The 21,780-nt window shown below is 41.3% G+C and overlaps 1 protein-coding gene across 1 annotated transcript in view; it reads right to left on the bottom strand.

The window, feature by feature from the left end:
* The window catches only part of DPP10 (dipeptidyl peptidase like 10), a 393,708-nt gene that overhangs the window by 37,054 nt on the left and 334,874 nt on the right, over nt 1–21,780 (bottom strand). The window contains exons 11-17 of the mRNA XM_025196931.1: nt 16,671–16,794; nt 12,242–12,280; nt 10,589–10,696; nt 5,280–5,371; nt 2,637–2,684; nt 1,475–1,602; nt 240–287 (exon numbers count right to left, since the gene is read on the bottom strand). Coding sequence (XP_025052716.1) covers nt 240–287; nt 1,475–1,602; nt 2,637–2,684; nt 5,280–5,371; nt 10,589–10,696; nt 12,242–12,280; nt 16,671–16,794 — 587 coding nt within the window. The remainder of the gene's footprint in view (nt 1–239; nt 288–1,474; nt 1,603–2,636; nt 2,685–5,279; nt 5,372–10,588; nt 10,697–12,241; nt 12,281–16,670; nt 16,795–21,780) is intronic.

Raw genomic sequence — 21,780 nt, 5'->3', positions numbered from 1 at the left:
AATTAACTCCAGTGTAAATAGAAAATGAAAGCTATGCATCTAGTATAACATGTATCTGAGAAATCCTGGCAAACATCTAGTCACTTGATTAATTTCTTTCTCTTCTTATCACTTACAGCCATGTTTGTTGCTAGAATATAATTAAGATAGGTCTGTAGAAATGAACTGCATTTTTTTTCCTTTCACTTGTAAAAATGAGAGACAGCAATAAGAAATCCAATGAAATGGTGCGTACTCACTTTCAGGGTTATTCGTACTGTGCACACTCACAACCGGAACACCTGGTCCTAATATTTGCAGAAAAGAGAAAAAGTACAAAAACATAACATGGGAAATATTCCTAAAATGCTCACTGTTCATCCTGAACAATTCTTGAAAAACATGAACTTTTGGAAAGAAGTGGGAGACATACATGCAAAGGAATGACTCTTCAGACATGTTGTTTAGTTGATTATATTCTACCATTTCTATCAGCTGCTTGGAGACCACTAAAATCCTGTTACTAAAAACTTAGGCCCCAGCCTGCTTTCCTTTTCAGGACCTAGCTGTCATTATATGGATACAGACTCTTATTGCTATTTGAATTTTTTCCTTTCCATCCCTAACATTCACAAGTCTTATTCTCTATTTGTATACTGCCTAGTTCTAAGGTCCTGAAATTTGACCTTAGTCACTTTAGAGTATGTCTCCATCATGTCTTCGGGTGGGGTGGTGGGGGAGGGGGTCCTTTCCCAGGGAGAGGTTAATTTGGCCACATTCTGCCCCAGACATGAAATCTGGAAATTTGGCAGTGAAGCAGGAGTAAGTGAACAGATCATGCGAGAAAGCACTTCTCCCTGGGAACAGCAGGAAAACAAAGTAGACATGCCCTAATCCCAAAATACAACTTATTATAATACTATAATGCAACTAATAATTTGAAGAAATGAATGCAGTTCATTCTAATTCTGTTGGTAAAATGAAGCTCTGTCTGTTTACATGAGTTGAACCATGCTTGATTTTGGTAAATATATGCCTGTCTACACACACAGGCATATTAATGCTTCATGTTTATGTAAACCAAGACTTCAGTTTTGATTTAGTATTAATTGCATAGGATGAGCCCCCACACCTATACATAATGCATTATTTATGCAAATAGCTATTCTTGTGAATTACAACACTGTTGCTTTTAAAATTCCATAAAGGAGTCCCTGAAAGGATGAAAAAAAAGAGCTCCACCCCCTCCAATAGGACAGAAAGCATTTTAAGGGACCAAGACTGGAATAACTATTTATTACACATTTTTACACAGCTGATCTTAAGCTCTATCCTAGCAATGAACTCTGCAGAAGGCTCTTCTGTGTCTCCAGGGACCCACTACTGAGCTAGACTGGGGCTTAAGCTACCTCCCAATGGAACAGAAAATGGATGATATATGCACAGGCAACACTAAGCTAAAGTGACTTATTGCAAATGGTCTTTTAAACTTTACCTTTACCTTTACAATGTAGTAAAAAATGCCTGTTCAGAGGGCTGAACTTTGCACTGAAGTAGGTGCATTGATCTTTCATAAAGTTGCATGAGAGGCACTGGCGATTCAATAATCCAACTGTTGAGACACTGGGGAAGAATGGTTGCAAGTATCAGAAGAGTTTTACTACAAGTAGTGAAAGTCACAAAGTGAGATTACTGGCCTATAACAGAGCTGTTCAACTTCTGAGTGGCCAGGAGCCACATGCCACACAGACCACACGGGAGAGAGACACAACCCTCCCCTCCCACTGCACTTCGTGTTTGTGTGGCCAAGAACTGAGACTGCCCCCCACCCCCCACACTGCACTACACTGTCTCCTAGGGCAGGGGGCAGTGGTAGGAAGCTGCAGTTGGAGAAGGAAGGGGGAGCCCAGAGCCCACAGCTTCTGTTACATCTGGGAGCAGCAGCTGACCAGCAGCCTAGGGGGTCAAAACTTAACCCCTTGTGTGCCACACGCAGTCCATGGACTGCCACCTCGACTGCCCTGGCTTATAAAGTATGGGGAAGATTCTTTTGATCTTCATTCTATCTGGTTGAAGGAGATAGTGTACTCCTTTGTCAATTTTTCACCCCATGTGAAATGTTTTCATTTACTCCATTAGCCTCTAACCCTGTAAGCTTCAAGCCAAAGCAGCTTGAAGGATTGGGGCCTTAATTAATAAAGATGCCTGTGGGTGAGACTAGGAGAGAGAAATTAATGAGAATAAGGGCCTCATTAATTTTAGCTTTCAGCATTGGGGGTTTCGCATGGTTGAGACAATCTGTCCACCGATTTGAAGCTGCAGAACTAAGGCCTTAGTAAATATTAGCGATACTGAAAAAGCTTTGTGTAGCGCATACAGCAAGTCTTTACAATTTGTCTTTTGAACTTCTAAATTTAAATTTAAATTCCTTTGTAAATGTCTTGGTTGGTTAATGAAAGTTAAAATGGTAAAAAATTATTCACATTTCCATGGATTTATATATCAGAATGTGGAGTTCTGAAATATCCTGGACGATGTCACATGACAGCTTTTCACACCCACATTGTGCCCATGCTGACCAATGTACACAACTACCCAAGCTGCCCACACAATTTTCTCCTTAAGCACCCAGTACTTGACTTTTGTGCCTTTCTTACCTGTGTAGTTGTCTTCCTCTTGGGGAATCTTCAGTGCTTAAAAAATAACTGTCCCCCCAAAAAAGAAAATAGAATTGAGCTCACTTTGAAATCTTTCTAATCTGCATAACATTTAGAGCTACAAGTAAATTGAACAATACAAAAAGTCCATTTGAAGCCTAAGCCAAAAACTCCCTGGTGTAAGGAAATATGATTATATATTAATAAAACTTTTTGGGACACATTGTGTTACAGTTACTATTATTATTTTGTATCCTTGCAGTGTTTAAGAGACTTAGTCATGAACCAGGACTGCACCATACAAGGAGCTGTACAAACAGAGCAAAAAATGGTCCTTATTCAATGTAGTTTACAATCTAAGTGTAAGACAAGAGACAACAGATAGATGAGGACAATACCAGGAGAGAGTAATCATATTGATCAGCATGGTAGGCTATCCAAATTTCTTCTTTCACCTCCTATTTTAGCTGGGGACAGCCTTAATTTGGCTGCCTGTACTCTACAGGTATGGAGGTGGCAGCTAATACAGTGGGCAGAGTATTAAGGTCAGGCACTGTCTGAGAGAGCCTGTTGCAAGGACCCTGTGACCATGGAGTAATAGCACTTTTATCCACTTAAAAGTGAAAGAGAAGCTGGTGCATCAGCTCTTAAAAGTTGTGTCTACGTGATCCAGGAGTAATAAAGTTAGCTAGGTCATGAAAATGTTAACTGCATGAAAGAGGGTTAAAAATGCAACCGTTTTCTATATTTGATCACTATAGGAGCATGCAGACATAGCAATGACACTGTTAGCATATATTGGTATAATTCAATATCAATGCAGTTTTACAGCTGTCTCTACCCCAGGAGTTCTCTGCACACTCACTGGGCATGTCTACATGAGACGCTTAATGCACAGTAGCCTAATAGCACTGTTCAAAAGCATGCCAGGCAAAAATCGTGCTAAAATGGTACTGCGCAGAAGCATTAGGCTACTGCACAGTAAGAGTCACAAAAAAAACCGTTCACTGGAGCTACTGGGCAGTAACTGTAGTTACTGAGCATTTAGTTACTACTTCATTAAGCAGGTACTAAACTAAATGTGCAGTAACTACTGTGCATTTAATGAACGTATAGAGGCACCCACTGCGTGGGTACCCAAAATAAGACCCTCCAAGGCAGCAAAACATACAGGTGGAGAAGGGGCCTTTAGTAATTCCCCACCAGCAACTCCATCACTTCACACTGTGGCTAAGTACACAGTCAAAAAGCCCCAGGTGAATCGATCCAATCTTTGTAGGTTAGTCTAAACTGTGTAGACTATTGAATCAATAAGTAAGTGAACAGACATTCACTTTTGATTCCAGAAATGGCCAGGAAGTGGCCCAGGCCAGAAGCGGGGATTGCTAGAGCATGCCTTACTGCTGATCTGGAGCAGACAGCATGGGCCAAAGGGAAGTTTGCAGGGGAGGTGCAAAGCGCCCTGGGATGCTGGGGGACTGTGAGCTAACTTGAATCTGGAGGGGATCTGGGACTGAAGTTCAATACACTGATTTAACCTAAATCAGTTAAGTCTGATATTACAGTTTATTTGCACTGGACTTCTGTTGTGCTATAGATTTGAACTGATTTCTGATCACTTATACTGGCTGATTTGTAATTTCTGTCCCTAGCCTATGTGGCATGCCAGTGCCTGCCCTGCAGGTCCATCCCTCTCTCCATTTCTCCTCTAGCATCTATTTATAGCATGTGGCTACAGCTTCTCTGGAATATGCTTTTTCCAAAGCCATGATAGGATTTGTCAATGAGTGCATCTCCCATTCCCTTCAGCCAGTAAGACTGGATGTAGGAGCCTAAGAGACTAAGCTCATAAAAGCACTATCCTAGCTGAAAATCCATTGACTTCAACAGAGTTACACATGACATCATAGTTTGACATACCTTATATATTTCTGCTTCATACAGACATAGGCAAGGCCTTATCAAAGCCCTTTATAATGAACTGGAACCCTTCACTAGAGTCTTGTACCCCTTTACTAGGGGTTTGCCCAGTCTATCTCCAGGCATTACCATTCAAGAAGACACTTCATTTCCATTTAAAAACCTTCATTTTGTTCCTGACTTGACTGTGGCAAAGCTTCACGATGGGACTGCATGAAACATGCTTGCTTTGCTAAGATTTCTTTTTTTTCTCTGATGGAGATTTTTATAGTTGTTTGAATCTGAACCTCAAAGTGAAGCTCAGCGGGTTGGAACCCCACAAACAGAAATGAAAGAAAAGGTTGGAGAAAATCCCCGAGAACCCAAAGCTCTGACTTCCACCACGTCTAACAACTTTTTCTGACTTTTCTGGACTCCCGGAAAAAAACACGGCGAAACAGTCATCATTCTCTATGCTGTGGATTAATTCCTTTTATTTAAACAACACAGCCATCCAACAGAAGTCAAAGCATATCCCGTTTCTTTATCTGAGGAAGACAGTTGCAGTATATTGGTAGATCAAATGTCTGAAACTGCACTTTGTACTCTATAGCTTATGGCAGGGCTTGCCAATGACAGAAATGTTGTTACTTAGTTTGAGAAATACTACTGCCAGGGAGATGGGCTCCATATTGGTAACTCACAGATTTTTCCCCCGAACAGACAAAGAAAAAGCATGCTTACATCTTTTGAGTATTTTCATCATATGCCAGGATTCTGATAACTTCCCAGTTTCCTGATGTCAGGTGTCTCACACTGATTTGTTCACTTTTAGCCTGGAGAGAGATGGAAAGTATTGATTTTCATCTTACTACTTACATTTTTCTTTGCCTAACAGGATTGTCCACACATGCCATTACTGATTACAGCATTTTAATCTTTTAATGTACACCATAACTCATTTAAATCACAAAACCCCCATGCATCGAAAGGCATGGATTTCTCTCAATGGCTCAGAGTTTCAAAGGTAGTAAACTCACGATAATTTCCACTGCATTTTTCCCCCTAATTACCCATAGGAAACACAGACAACAGAGGTCTACATTTCACCTCAATATTATTTTTAATCTTGCTGTGAGTTTACAAGCAAAGTTGTTTTTAGCTCCCATACGGCATTCAGAAAAATGACACTATGTTGAATAAAAATCTTTAAACAAATAATTGGGGTTAAAACAGCAATAGAGGGGCAGAAGGACCAAAGTGTAGCTGAAGAATCAACAGCCAGATCCCCAGCTGGGGTAAATTACAGCCATTTCCAACAGTTGACGATCTGATCAGAAGGTAGTAATGATGTAAATAAAAGGCAAATCCCGTATTGAAATGGCACAGAAGGGACTTAGCTTGATGCCCTGGGTGCGTGTACCCCTCCTCCAGCCATGTTAGGGAGAAGGACTATGAAAACAAACTCCATGTATCCCAAATGCTGACAATTTGCAATAAAACTATTGCTAAACACGTGTCCCAGGCCACTGTTAGGCTGTCAATCCCAGGTGTGCTCACTGGAAGGCGGTCAGCACTGCTCAAACACCTACATTTATATTTTTTGGCATTAGTTGTTTGTGGACTGGGAGTGAGTGGAGTTTCACATGAACACTCCCTTGGGTAGTTAGGAGCAGTGTGTTCAAAGTGCTGCACAAGTACTAGCTGGGTACCCCTGAGAATGAACTATGTTTGTACAGTGCCAAGCACAATGGGTCCTGCCTTAATCTAGGTCTCTAGAGACATTAAATGAAATACAAACAAATAACAATAACATCAACACCACCATAATCCTAGGAGATGGGCAGATTTCAAAGTGTTATCTCCATTATTGGGATGAGTCTTGGACTTGTGTTAAAATAGAAAACCTAACGGTTATTTTATGACCTTTACGCTATGCACCTGAGACCCACAAAAGTTCAAATCCCATCACACTGACCCACACAAAGGAGGGACCGGGGGGTCACCCAGAACTGAAGCCTTTAGTCACTAGAGATCCAGGCTCTTAACTGAGACTCACATCCCCTAAGACTTTGGGAAAGAGGAGGGTCAGAAACATCCAGTGACCAGCAGGTGACCATGGCAGCTTAGTAGAAAAAGGATATAGAAGAAGCCAAAGATGAAGACTTTAGCTCCTCGTATTTTTGTACAATACCCAGCATGGCTTGAACTTTAAATCAACAGCCACCAAGATGCTGAACAACATTAAGGGTAACTGTAACCATGTCACATATGCCTATCAATGTATGTTGCTAGAACAGACTTGCTAGTTGACCTTAAAACTTTTAGAATCGAGGTGCCCAGCCAATAGAATCCCGGTGTCTTAACTACTGAGAAAACAGAAAAGGCCACTCAGGAAAGACTTATAAAATATTACTGTAACCTGCAGAGGGCCCAAGTAAGTTCAGGTCCAATTACATTAGGTGCCACCAATATATTTATTAAGTGATACTCCCAGTTTCAGTGGTGCATTGATATTCAATGGAGCCTGTAGAATTTACTAAAATACAAATTAATAATAAATGTTAACTGACTGTTTCCCCTCTGGAGGAAAGGAAGAGGCTGGAGAACTTTGAATTTATTACTCAAGTTTCATCAGTGGCAGAACTGGAACAAATATTTAAGGACTGAAATCATAGAATCCAACAGAAGGCTGGGGTTTATGCTAAATATTAATGAATATGGCTATTTTTCAAGGTTACAGATGCAATGCATAATTTATTATGCTTGCTGGCAATTCTTCCCTCAAAACCATTAAATCTACCTTTAAATTCTTATTTTGTGGCTGGAAATAGGAGCCATTCTAGATTTTGAAAAAGCCTAACTAGGAAATTACAAGGAAGATACATCATTTATGAGTCAGTCCAATTTCTAGACTAATTTCTTTTAAATCAGTGATAAATTACTGAAGCTATTTGGGACTATAATACACAAGTCTAGCTCTTTACATTCAGCAAGTAAATAAATTGTGATAGACTTTATATATTTTTAAAGCAGTGCCCCAGGGACTTTGAATTAGATGGTTTTTCATAACCTGATCTGCTTATGTAATTGACATTTTGCGTAATATCTCTTCGAAAACTTAGCCTTTATTAAGACTCATTTAAGATGTTCTAAGCAAGAAAATAATCTCTCACTAGTTGGGCCTAATTTGGACAATGAAACCCCAATGATTAATTGAAACAGTAGTTAACTGATCCATTAAAGTTTAATTCTGTGTTATTAGATTTTTACATCGGGGCATTAAAACTGCTTAAACTCTTCTGTCTCTGGAGTGCCCACTTCTGCTTAAGATTAACTTTTTGAAAGATCTTAAGTGCCATTTTATATACAGAAATGCATTGTTTGCCACATGCTCATTGTTGAATCTGACTGTCTAGGTACTAGGTACCTATTTAAAATTCTGCAGAGGTAACAGTTATGCTTCTGTGGCTCTCACAAGGTGTGAAAAACATCTGATGTGACAAAAGACGTTATGCACAATGGTTAATATAATTTTTACGACTCCATGTTTGCTTTAGATATAATAGACAATCAAATTAATGCAGTGTGCAAAACACAGCATATAAACTTATTTCCTGTCCTTTATTACCCCGTATCAGCCCTGTTATCATACAGAGTATTGCTTACTGATGAATAATGATAACTAGATGGGATATTTGTTTTCTTCTTATTCATGTAAATGAGAAGTGAGCTCTTGGGAAACTAGAGCCAAATTTGCTGCTGGTGTAAGGTGAGGCTATATTCACAGCTATATTTATTTGCACACATAGTGAATTTGGTCCAAAGAGTCAAGAGCGTTTGCTGCTTTGGAGCTGAATAATAGACAAAGTTCTGATTCTATTTAATACAGAGTCACTCCTTCTAAGATTTTAAACATATGCTTAACTTTGAAAATTGTCTCCAGTGAGACTTTTTGACGTGCCAAGTAGGAATGGACTTAATCATTTGCTTAAATACATTACTGCATATTTAAGTTTTGCTGAATATTCAAGTTCCCTTAGTCAAATGAAGCCATCTACAAGTTCAATGTCAATTTTACCAGCACTTTACAGATTATTGTAGAACTGCAGGACAATTTTCTGCTGTATTTTCCTACTGTTTCAGATATTTTTAACAACACATCATAATGCAAAATGGGAAGCAAGGTTAAAAAGAGCTTCCTTGACTTACAGTCTTTAAAGGGGCTTGCTAAATTTGGCATATGTTTGAGCTTCTGCCTAGATTCATGCAAATGGCTACTCTTCAGTCAATGCAACAGTCATTCAGTTTGGGAAGACAGAGGTAGTTGAATATGATGTTAGCCACATTGGGTGCCTGTAGACATGCAGGGAGGCTGCTCCAATGCACTGTAACTACAGTGTGTCAGAGCAGACTCAACTAATCGAGTCTGCTGGAGCATGCCAATTATCACCCCTCAAGCAGCCTCTGCATCTCATGTATCAGCATCCCTGTACTTCAAAAGGGTTGCAGGGGCACCTTAACTAAAGCGTTTGATTAGCTTTAGATAAAGCACCCCTGCCATCATTTTGATGTATGGGAACATTGATACATGAAATGCTGCAGGTGCTTTAATTAGAGTGGTTATTGGAGCCTCTCTAATTAAAATGCCCTCCCCAACCTCCGGAGCATGTATAAAAATGCCCGTTATTCCCTTGTGGGGTGTTGGCTACAGAAAGTGCCGTACCTTGACCGTAATAGTTTGACATGCCATATTGGCTTAACCTTTGATCATCCCTTTTCTTGTTATAGTCAAATAATATTCTCTTATTCTCATACGTCACTGATTTATTGGAAGATAGAAGTTTGACACATACATTCAACTTTCAAGTTAATGAAAAAATGACTGACTATATTGTTGTTGTTGTTCTGTGACATTTTCTACAAATATTTACTAGGGTGAACAGATGCCTTGTTCCTGCCTCTCCATTCTAAAATGTTAGCAACAGATATAGTTAGGTTTTCCTGTTCTTCCTCTGTTGCATCTAGCACTGTGATTATCAGTCAAATCTCAGTTCAACCTTAAAATTATCATAAAGGGGTGACACAAACAAGTATAAGTACCATGCCTGCTATTTTGACTCACTTGGACTCCCCCCACATGTGGTTTGGGATACAGTCATCTTTCTTGTGTTATACTGAGATCACTTGAGGCAGCTGAATTAATAGTCCCTTGATTTAAAAGGAAGCCGAAAGAATTTTCAGCCGTAGAATTTATTTCATATATTAATTCATCACAGCTTAACTGTACCAAACTTCAAGTCATTTTGCAAAGCTTATCATTTCTCTGAGCTTCTATCTTGAAAGAAGTAATGACCCTGGGAAGTAGGAGTCACTGGAAAATGTAGCACTGAGAAATGAGAACCAGGACCCATTTATTTGTTGTATTAATTAAAATTCATTCCCCTGCCCAATTCTGATTTTACATTTGAAATATATATATAAAATGAGTATAAGAATCAAATCTGCAGATGCCAATTTTCATATATATATATGAAAATTGGCACCTGCAGGTTTGATTCTTATACTCATTTTATATATTTTATCATGACGTGTGTGTGTGTGTGTGTGTGTGTGTGTGTGTGTGCGTGCGTGTGCGCACATGCAAGTGTATAAAGAAAACTGGCATCTGTAGATTTGATTTTTACACCAATATAGAACTAATGCATTCGTTATTATGCTAGAAAGGATTTAGCAAGGAAATGCCCTTGCTTAGCTTTAGAGTAAGAAAGAATGATGACAATTTGCACCTTCTTTAATGATCATCTTTGGTGTCAGTCTAAAGAGATCCAGTCTATCCATCAGTCTGAGTGTGTAGTGCTGAAAATATATCTACCTACAGTAGGATTGTGGTCATGATGGAAAAATGGCCATCTCTGGTATTTAAATGCAGAGGTTCTCAAGTTCTTTGCTATGTCACATTTTGCTCAAGTTAAATATCACCAAGAATATTAATATGTCTACAAAAATAATAAAAACAAACCTCGAAAATAGGAACTAAAGCAAACACTTACCTGAACAATAAACATGGCTATATGGTGGAATTCACCCCGGCCACCCTGTTTCACTGGGACAGTCATAAAGAACTTGCTTCCATCTTTGGAGAAAACTGGCTCCTCATTCTATAAATATAAAATTGTCAGTTTTCTGAATTCTCCCATTAAATTCTTTACCAAATATTTGTCTTTTAAATCCACAAGTTCACCTTGATTACACTAAAGTTACAAAGAAGTCCTTAGACTTTCAGCATAACTGTTCCGATGTACTGCACTAACAAGAGCAGACAAGGATTGCTAAACCTGACACCGTTCTGACGTGTGTTTAATTCACTACCTATAAGTTCAGAAACTTGTCTAAAACTCTGGCTGAACATTTTGGCTGCCATCCTCAGAAAAAAAACAGACTCTCCAGTGAGATTTTTTGGTAGTCTCTCTTTTTCACTTGAGTTGGAAATACTAAAAGACTTTCTTTTACAGCCATATAATGGTAAAAGTTTTACCAACGGCAATCCTGCTAAATGTGTTCTATTACTTCAGTTCAGCAAGTATTTTAAAACTCCTTTAAGTCTCCTTGGGTACCTGTAGACATGTGGGATGCTGCTCCAATGTGCTGTCATTACAGTATGTTGGAGCAGACTCTGTTAATTGAGTCTGCTGGAGCCTGCTAATTAGCAGGCTCCAGCAGTCTCTGCATCTTGTGTATTCAGAGTCTCCAAGCTTCAAAATGGTGGTGGGGTGCTAACTAAAGCTCATCAAATGAGCTTTAGTTAAAGCACCTCTGCTGCCAGTTTGAAGCAGCTGCTCTCATTAAAGCATCCCCCCGGAGCATATGTAAAGACACCTGTTGGTTTTAAGGGAACATGGATACATATCCTGTTGAATCCTTATGGACACAGTAAGCACATTTAAGTGCTTTGCTGAATGAGGATTGTATCCTTACCTGTTCCACTGGTATACTTACTTCTATTTATTATTGCTTTCCTCATCTAACTTAGTATACTTGATTAAGACCACAGGAAGAATGTCTTACTGTCTAAAGCTTGTCTAACTTTTTCCCAACCAGACAGTTTGTCCAGTACAAGATGTCATCCTAAGAAGCCCTTGCTTCTCGCATAATTTCTGGACCATCATGGCTACATCGCATTTATACTATAGAAATGTTAGGCATTGCTTAGCATAAAAATCTTAATTTTTTTAATAACTTAAAATTGCAAGATGAAACCCGAATCGTGTTTTAAATAAAATAAATGTCATTCATTTATGCAGTTTGTTGACCTGTGGAAGTTGAACAACCTGCTGACATGTTGTTTCTACATGCTGTTATTGTGTATGGGCATTGCTGTGTTATTCTCTGGAGGCCTATGTGCCTGCTCTTCTTTCCACGCTTTTGTGTCAGGTGCTAACAGAAGTAACAAAAGCCTTTTTTTTTTTATCGGAAAAGTCAGCAGAACAAATAAAATCCATTTAAAGAATGAACATGTCTGAAATGTAGAATTTTTATGTAAACACTTTTCCAATCAACATGTTAAACTATTATAGGGATTCAAAACTGCTGACAGTTTTGTTAAGAGAAAAGGCTTTTTATGTTCTACTAATCAGCATAAGCTTAGCAATATAAGTATACACACTGTTACGCATTATATTTATGAGGCATTATTCATATGGTACCTGTTTAGAAAGCCACACGTCTGACTGCATCTCGTATTTCTAAAAGGAAAGAATGATCTTTATGAAATATCAAGAGAGAAACATAGCACTTACATTCATCAAAACAAATTTCTATTTTATCATGTATTCCATTTGTGTTTCAGCACTCAGGCTTTCTCATTATTATCACTGAAAGCGCACAAACAACTAGAAAGTTGTAACATGATAATTAAATTAAAAAGTCAACTGTCTTTCTGAATTTTTAGCAGAACACCACTAGTAATATAAAACACCTTTTAAACCCCTTTTCACTAGCTATCAAGAAGTTTGAACAGGCATCAATATCGGGTATTTATCTCTAGGCATCAGCTACCAACTGGAAAATTTAGGTCCTTTTAACTACATTGGGCAAACAGCCAGCATCAGACTCCTAGTGTGAGACCTTTTGAAATTTCCACCCTTTGTTTTCATCACATCGTGGTTTTTATGGATACTAATTTAGTTTTTACTAAGCCTGAATATCAAAATCATTCAAATAGCACTGCAAATAGGATTCTTCCTGTAAGGCTACCAGCCCCAAATCATATACCATACCACCCTTTATTCCACATATGCACTGGTAAAATAATGAGGCAGGAATTCAGCCGCTGTAAATTATCACAACTCCACTGAATCCCGACAATTTACATCAGCTGAGGATCTGTCCTATAAATACGGTCTGATTTACTGAAATTCCAGTGGCTGTCATAATTAGATACTTGGTTGTTATATGCTACTTTTTGCAACAGCAAATGCACACCAAAAATCTTGATTTACTAAAACATTGGGCATGAAATACGAATGAAATGGTGACGTGCTGTAAAACATTCTTACCTTGAGTTTTTCAAGTTAGCTACTGATACCTGTGCCAATTCCCATTGTCACTGAAGTCAATAGCTACACTTTCACTGAACTGAATAGCTGCTGTGCCTATATTGTCATAGTTACCAGTCTAGGCACTGTTGCCCTTCCTCAAGGTCTCAGGTGTACATGCACCTGAGCCTTACTTTCCCAAGATGGATTTTTTCTTGTCACTCTCTCCTACATTTGGGTTACAGTTCCCTGAGAGACACCTGAGCAGTACTTGCCCAAGATGGATTTTTTCATGTTGCTCTCTTTTACACCTGGGTTATAGTTCCCTGAGTATCAATCACGGCAATGTCAACAGGTCCAACTCGGGTTGGATGTTGCAAAGGTATCTTTCCCTGAGGAAGGCTGGGACAGCAGTCAATCAAAACATTATTTATTCATTCAACTAAAGACAGAGCACGAAGGGCCAACTTATAAAACAAAAAAGTCCTACACGCAACAATCCCATCACAAAGTTTGCCTTTAACTCAGGCAGATCTGTCATATTCCCCATGTCTTAGATGGGAGAAACAGCCTACACTGCTTGCAACATACTTCCTTCAGGTGTGGATGTGCCTGAACTACCATTTCAGATGTGAACGAGCCAGAAGCAGTTCATGATCACACACCAGGACTGACCTCAGTATAAGCTATTGGCAGACGTCTTTAGATTCTGAGGCTAAACTTCTATCTTTATTTATCAATCTTTAGTAATCTGGAGTTCCTGGTTTTACTCTTCTGGCTTAAAGCAGCTCTTGACAGCATCTGGTTGAACTGAAAAGAAGGAATTGCCTCAGCATACATTGATGATATTTGTGTTTTGGTTAGTTTTGGGAGGAAAATATGATGCAGACTGGAAAGGTGGTCAAAAGCAATCGAGATGCAAGATTAATGATAAAGATGCAAAAAGAGGTCAAAAGTGGCTTATCTGAGCCAGAGCATAGGATATGGCTGGATTAAACTAGAACCTGCACAGGTGAAAGATATGAAGGATTTGTCTGGTCCCCAAACCAGGAAATAAATCCAGGTTTTTGCTGGGATGGCTGGCTCTCACATCACTGAGCTATTTCAGAAGGGTACCCCAAACAAGGCAGTTTGACTAGAATAGCATTAGAAAGCTTTCTGTGAACTAAATGAAGTCCTGAGTAAAGATTCAGTTGTAGTATGCCCAGACATTGGCAAGACTTATATGGTTTTCAAAGATACTAAATTAGATGCTGTGCGAATACATTTTCCCATGAGAGGAGAACTGTATATCTAAGAAAAGAATTGCTGGACCAAGATAAAAAACTATGCTGCTCTCAAAAAAAAATAATGTCTTGCTGTACGGGCTTGAACAAATTGCAATCAGATCTACTTGGCTGCCATTTTACTGTGAACATCAATCACTCACTTTTTACTTGGTTTCATCAAATAAAAGGATCTAATACCAAGTTTTAGATGGAGATTAATCCTCCAAAATGATGACATAGAGGTGGTTCTTGTCAAAGGCACTGTGAACCTAACAGCAGATGCTCTACTCAGAAATACTCAGTGGACAATCTCACTCAGACTTTTTCCCTAAGGAAAAGTGATATGATGGACTTAGAAGTATCTTAAATTATTTTTATCAAAGTTGCACATCAAAAAAAGACTGAAAGAGGGAAGTCAACAGGAAATGAAGCAATGGCAACAAAAAAAAAAAAATGTAAAAACTTAGAGAAGTTCTTGATTGACCTTATCTCGCCCATCCAGGCTAGCTTATTTTCTCAGTGCTAAACCTAGGATCACTTGGGAGCCTAAACTTTAATGATAGTTAACTTAGGAAGGAATGGGAAGAGGGTGAATTTATCAGTTGGTTCAGGTTGACACAAACTGATTGCAACAACCAGCCTTACCTTGTCCCCAAGAGAATGGGGTACTTAGGTTAAGTCATGTCTTCTCATGGCCTGAAGGGAGTGGTAGCATTATATGAACCCACATTTCTTTGATAAATACATTTCTTTAAATTTTGGGAAAATAAATTATGCTTTGCACAAAGAGGGTCATTCGCTGTCACTGTATATCATTACTGTCTGCAGGATCTTGAAGACAAACTCTTGTAGGTGTCAAACCCATTGAAGAGGTAACACAAGGATGGTTCTCAGAAACCCAGTCAGAAAATGGTTAGATTCAAGGAATCCCACTCCAAAGGGTTGGAGGGAGGTGTCAGAGGTCTGTCCCAAGAAGGGAATGCATACCAAAGATTTGAAAAAGGCCTCAGCTACAACAAGAATGGGCTGCAATGTCCATGTCTGGAAAATCACCATGGCAAATAGTATGAATGAAACAGCTATTTCTGAAAGGTGCTGCAGTGCATTTAGAGTAGAAATGTAATACAAGAGTCAGCACCTTTTTTTGACACCCTCCTAGGCAACAGCATCGCCTCTCCATTACCTCCTGGGTTTCTGTGGTCTATCTGGTGAGGTAATTCAAAAGTATTTCTGAACTTATCCACACGTATAGAAAGGCAGGGTAAAGTGCGATGGCTGATGGGTGTATGTCTTTGGAAATAGAGATTCAGGGAAGTCACGGTATAAATGCACAAGTCCTGATTCTGTTTTTATTGAACTCAAGGAGAAAGCTGCCATTATCAGCAGTTCAAGCAGGAACTGAGCCAGAGTGTGTGCAGGCAAGAGATGAAGAATGAGCAACGAGGAAGTGACCTGAGCTTTTGTGGGTGGGAAAAAAATCATCCATTTTCAAGTGCTGCTGCATTGTAACAGTCCACAGTTGCAGTGAAAGCATTACAATAAGCACATCCTTTTTAGTGAGAGCAGCCACCTTGAAGCCAAATTATAGAATGAAATCTTACTTATTATTGGTCTTCCGCGCTGCTGTCAAAAATGTAACTTCTGAGCAGTGACTTCTAGTTGAAGGGAATCTCGAAACAAAAAATATCTTCACCACAGACTCTGAATATAATCAGCCCTCCAAACACAATCTAGGGCTTCATGAGAGTGACTCCCATCGTTAGAAAAAGTAGGTGTGATTTTGTCTGATGCCCATCAGTTTCCGCTCAGTTTCCTCAGAAAGGTGAATTAAAAAAAAAAATCTCTATAGACTTAACGCTAAAAGAGATTATGCATGCATGGTGATTTTCCAAGATTTATCGAAATTCCTGTATTTTTCCTTTTAAATCCGTTCAATCTATGGAACTATTACAGAGACTAGGAAAACCATTACAGAGATAGGAGAAAGAACAATACGTGGCCATCTGAGAACACCCAAAGGCACGCCTTCTTGGCAGTGCCTTGGCTATGAGCATAATATTTTGCATCCGTTCTTCAGAGGTGCTGAGCAACTTTTGCTTTACTAAAGTTAATGAGTGAACAAAGCTCAACAAGTGTGAAAATCAGACCGGTAGATTTTACTGCAATTATTTCAGTATGAGGTCTGAAACGCTATCATGTTACTTCTCTCCCGGTTGTCCTCTTATATTTAGTTAACAATTATGGCATCAAAAGATATTCCAAATCCCTTTTCTTTCGGATTTAAATCAGGACAAAATGTTGCAAAGAAGCAAATGGGGGAATCTACTTACTCTGCTACAAGCACCAGTCGTGGTCTCACAAACCGTAAGGATGGAAATGTTCTGAGGTCTGTTTAACCATCTCACCACGGTCTTGGTATTGCTCACCCACTTCACCATAGTGATGTAGTACTCTCTGGGATAAACATACATTTGAAAATGTGGTATTCATATCACGTATAGTTCAGCTAGAAAAGCATTTTAAATGATAGCTACCTTATACAAACCCTGGCAAGCAAAACATGGACCGAGTGGACCCATAAGCAAATATTATCACTGAGAGGGGGATGTAAGGGAACTCAAATAGCCGACAAGGTAAATGATGGAAATGAATATTACCACTAGGATTAGTACCTAGGGTACAGTGCTCTTCTGGGAAGTTCTTGCTCCTTTACCAGTTATTTTGCAGTCTTGCAGACTTACCTTCAAAGGCTTTGGCCTATCTGACTGCAAGCAATAAAGTATTTGATTAAGATGTAAACTGTATAAAATAGAAATTAGGAGCATGTAAAATGCTTTCCAGATTTGCAATCGTTTCCAAAAATATACACTGATGCACATACATGTGTGCTTTACTTTATGGACGTGAAACATAATTGTTTGCCTATTTAGAAGAGAAACTATCCTCTGGTTTGGGCCAAACACTCTAAGTTAGACCTTGCAAAACAATGTAAGCTCAACAATTGATGCATGATGATGAAGCAGGCTTATTGGTCTGTTTAGCACTAAGTATAAATAAATACATAAATACACAAAGTCAAACCTACATAGAAAGTGCTGTATATAAACCGGAGGTCCCTACACTAAAGCACATCACTAAATCACATCTATTAAAATGTTCGTTCTGAAAAAGTATTCAGCACCTCCTTGCTATGCCGTATATTTCTGGTTGCTGGACAAAGCAAATAGAAAATAAAGTAAACTTTTCATAAATATAAAACCCTCCTCCCCCCCAAACAAAATCAAAACAAAAACCAACAGTTTGCAATGCTATGAGGCAATTGGGATTATTTTAAAATGCCATTTTTATACTGCAAGTGTTTTATGCAAGACACAATATTACTGTTAATTGACTACCACTGTAGCAACTAACTCATACTACAAGACACGCCATGTCCCTACACAAGCTTGGCAAAGCAAAGGAGTCCAATAGACGGGCTTTAACGTTATGGAAAATCTACCTCTTTCTTCCTATAACCTTGTTAGGCAGCCAAACTGGAGATGTTGTAGAGGAAGGCCTGTGACAGTCTGTCATCACAAAGACGTCTGACATCCTTGCTTCAGTTCTCTGCTCCTGGCAGCTCTCAGTCTGGCTGCATAGCTCTCAGCTTTGGTTTCAAACAGTTTGCTTAGACACTCAGTCTCACTTTAAAACCAATGGTCTTAGCTTGTGTTAAATTAGATTTTTAAGGCAGTTTTGATGCATGATTCTTTACTTATTAATAGCACGGATTAACTTTAACAGCAGGGGTAGCCAGGTAGAAGCCTGAGAGATAGCTCCGTACAATTCTGAAGCTGTACATAAAAGATGAGGGACCAGAATTCAATACAGCTACAAATGGTCTCATGTTTGTAAAATGTGAAAGAATAAGCACACCTGCACATCATGCCTGGAACTACTTTTCCTCGCTCTTATACTTGGCTCCAAGTGATATAGCTATTCTTCAAGACTAGGGCATGACATACCAAGCTGAATCTGGGAGCCCCTAAGCATGTTGAGAGGTAGCACTTTTATTTGGTTTTTTCTCCAAGCTTTATCAATATGGCAGAGAGCCAATATGGGGGCCAACAAGTCATGAGACCTGGTCTTGCACGATTTCTAAATGGTGGAATTACTGTAGGGAAACCAAATGTGTATCTGTGGATATTCTATCCAACTCATGCGGGATGAGGAGAAAAGTTCATAGATATACAAGTCATCAGGTTGCAGAGAGTTTCTAACTTGAGTTCATGTAGATAAAAGGGTGCTAGTTCCCTATTCTCTGCTAGAAACCTCTGTTGGGGCCCACAGTGAGCTACACCCCAGGGCCATCTTCCAAACACTGAGTCCTCTCTCAATGGCTTATTTAATATTTGTTACTGATTTTGGTTCTGACGATGGGTTTGTAGCACCACAGAACTTAACAAAGCTCTCCAAGAGTCTTTACAAAATTCTAAATTCACAAAAGATGAACGCATTTTTGGGATGGATCAATAGAAGCGTTAGGTGCAAGACACAGGAGGTGAAAGTGCGCTCTACTCAGTACTGATTAAGCTGCATCTGGAGGACTGCACGCAGTTCTGGGCTCCACATTTAAAAAAAAACACATGGAGAAGCCAGAGAGGGTCCAGAGGCAGGTGACAAAGATGATGAAGGGCTTGGGAAACAAGTTGTATGAGAAGGAGCTGAAGGAGCTAGGCATGGTCAGTTTGTGGAAAAGGTACTTAAGAGGGGACACGATAGCAGTCTTCAAATACTTGAAGGGCTGCCTTAAAGAAGAGGGAAAGCACCTTTTCTCTCTTGATGCAGAGAGGATGATGTGGACCAACGGCTCAAAGTTGCAGCAAATTAGGTTTAGATCGGAGAGCCATAAAAACTTCTTGACTGTTAGAATAGTGAGAGAGTGGAATAGACTGTGTAGGGATGACATGGACTCTCCATCCCTGGAGGTGTTCAAGAAGAGGTTGGACAGGCACTGGTCAGGGATGACACATGTCTATGTTTCATGATGGGTATTTCCCGTGCTTCTGGGCTTTGCTGGCTGCCCCCACCCCCACCTTTCTGCTACATGGGTCAGGGTGTTTCTAAGCCTTCCTCAAAGGCATTGGGTGTTGCCTGCAGCCAAGACTGGGGACTTTGACAGGGGGGGTGACAATGGTAATGCTGGGTGGGACCAAAGTTAGAGGTTCCTGGCTATGAAGGAAAATGTCTTGCTCCCCTGCTCAGGGTCTCACTGACCACCAGGGATCCTGGTTTTCTCTGATAAAACAATTGCAAATTCTCTGATAAATGTCCACAAATCTGTGATTAAAATGAAAGCCACCCTAGAGCCCCCCTGGCCCTGCTGATGTCCCTCACTCCCACCACCCAGCCACCCTAGTCCTGCTGGTACCCCTCACTCCTCCTCACAGCCCCCCAGTCCTGCTGGTGCCCCTCACTCCCTTCACACAATTCCCTGGCCCTGGTGGTACCCCTCACTCCCCCTCAAAACCTTCCAGCCCTGTTCCTGCCCATCACTCCCCCCGCAACTCCCCAGCTTTGCTGGTGCCCTTTGTCCCCCACCCACAGCTCCTGCTCACTCAGCCCAGCCAGAGGGGGCTCCCAGCTGCCAGGGCTATGGGGCCAGGGACCCAGGTCCACAGCCCCCTGCCTCTGGCAGGAGGCAGCAGCTGCTGCAGCCAAGTGGAGCGGAGCCAGGCTCACCACACCTCCTGCCTGCTGCCTGCCTGCTCTGGACTTGGGCAGGGGAGGGGCTGCTCCTCACTACGGCATGCACTCCCAGGGGGCAGGGGGGACCTGTGACCCCCACATCTGTGCTCAGAGTGGGGTCTGTATGCTGCCTGCTGTGGGCTCCTGCCCTCCTGTCCTCCATAGCTCCACATGTGTGACCTGGCACTGCAGAAAACACACCCCAATCCCAAATCCCAAATAAATTAAAATATGAGACCCCCATTTAAAATATGAGACCTGCAGGCAGCAGCAGGCAGCAGAAGCTTGGGGTGCTGGTGGCTCATGCAGGCACTGCAACCCTGTGGCATGTGGTTCTGGCCAGCACTGCACACGGTGGCAAAGAGCACAGCCTGGCTGGCCTGCCCCTATTGCATGCAGCTCTGCAAGGCACATGTGCAGCTGCTGGAACTCGTGCGCCAATGGGGGAAGCCCCGCACAATGGAGCCCTCCCCTTCCACTGGAGTCCTGGGACCTGCATGGCAGGGGGCAGGGAAGGCAGTTGGCTTCATAGCACGGGGCTTCCCCCAGGGGTGTGAGAGTGCTGGGAGCTGCATGTGCACTGCAGGGAGTCCAGCACGGTAGAGGTGGACCGGCCATGCTGTGTTCCTTGTCACTATGTGCAGTGCTGTCTGGATCCATGCGCCACTGGGTGGTAGTGTCTGCACACAGCACAAGCACCCCAAGCGCCCCTGCCAGCTGCTGCTGCTGCCACCACTGGTGGAGGCTATGTACTCAGGAGTTAAGGTCCCCACACCTCCCACCTTCCCCACACACCCCCCACCCCTACACCCTGCCCACCCAAGCTCCGCACTCCCGCCGCCCCACTGGGCACAGGCTCCATGCTGCCCCCAGCCCCACGCTCTGTGCTCTCACTTAGCTGCAGCTCCTCTCCCTGTCCCTGACACTTCTCAACCTGGTGCCCTGAGTGAGTGAGATGCCAGAGAAGGTGAGCAGCAGTGGCAGCCCTATCCAGAACCTGTATGGAGGCTGGGCCAGGCCCTTCCACCCACAAGGGTGTGAGTCAGGCACGTGGGCTGGGTGGGGTTAGGGTTAGTTGGTGGGTGCCCACAGGCCAGAAGAAATTGACTGGTGGGCTGGATCCAGGCTATATTATGCCTGCTCCTGCTCTAGATGCATATCAACCCTGCTTTCTGACTGACTACAGACTAACAATCTAACTACCTCTCTCAAAATCAGACTGTGCCATTCTTTAGATGATCAGTAAATATTCAATACCATGGTAGCAATTGACTGCCTTCAACTACATCCCTCCCTTTATCTTTGAGTTACTTTCACTACCTAGCTTTCTGCTCATGTAATAAGCAAAGCAGACATGCAACAAGCAGTAGTCTCACTTGTCATGACCCAAAGGCATGATTTTGTATGTGCTTCGGCACCAGAATTATCCCCACCAAGTTGCAGCTTCATTGCACGGGAGTGTTTCCTGTTACAGAGAAAAACCCCGGTGCAGGGACGAGTTTCCTGCCTTTTCTGCAGCTTCTTTTGCAGAGTGCATTGCTCATGTTGCAAAAGGAATGCACGGTGCAAAAGAGTTCCCGCCACCGGTATGCAAATTCGTTCCCCGCTATTGGCTAGTTCTAAATTATTCACACGTGGCGGCTGACGATTGGCCTGTTAGCCGTATAAGAGGCTTGAGCGGTTTCCGCCCAAGCCGAAGAGGACTCCACATCC

Source organism: Alligator sinensis, unplaced genomic scaffold (genome assembly GCF_000455745.1).
Source record: "Alligator sinensis unplaced genomic scaffold, ASM45574v1 scaffold4_1, whole genome shotgun sequence".
Classification (NCBI taxonomy): domain Eukaryota; kingdom Metazoa; phylum Chordata; order Crocodylia; family Alligatoridae; genus Alligator; species Alligator sinensis.
Note: the sequence above shows the minus strand (reverse complement) of the source record. Positions and strands in the feature narration are given on the sequence as shown.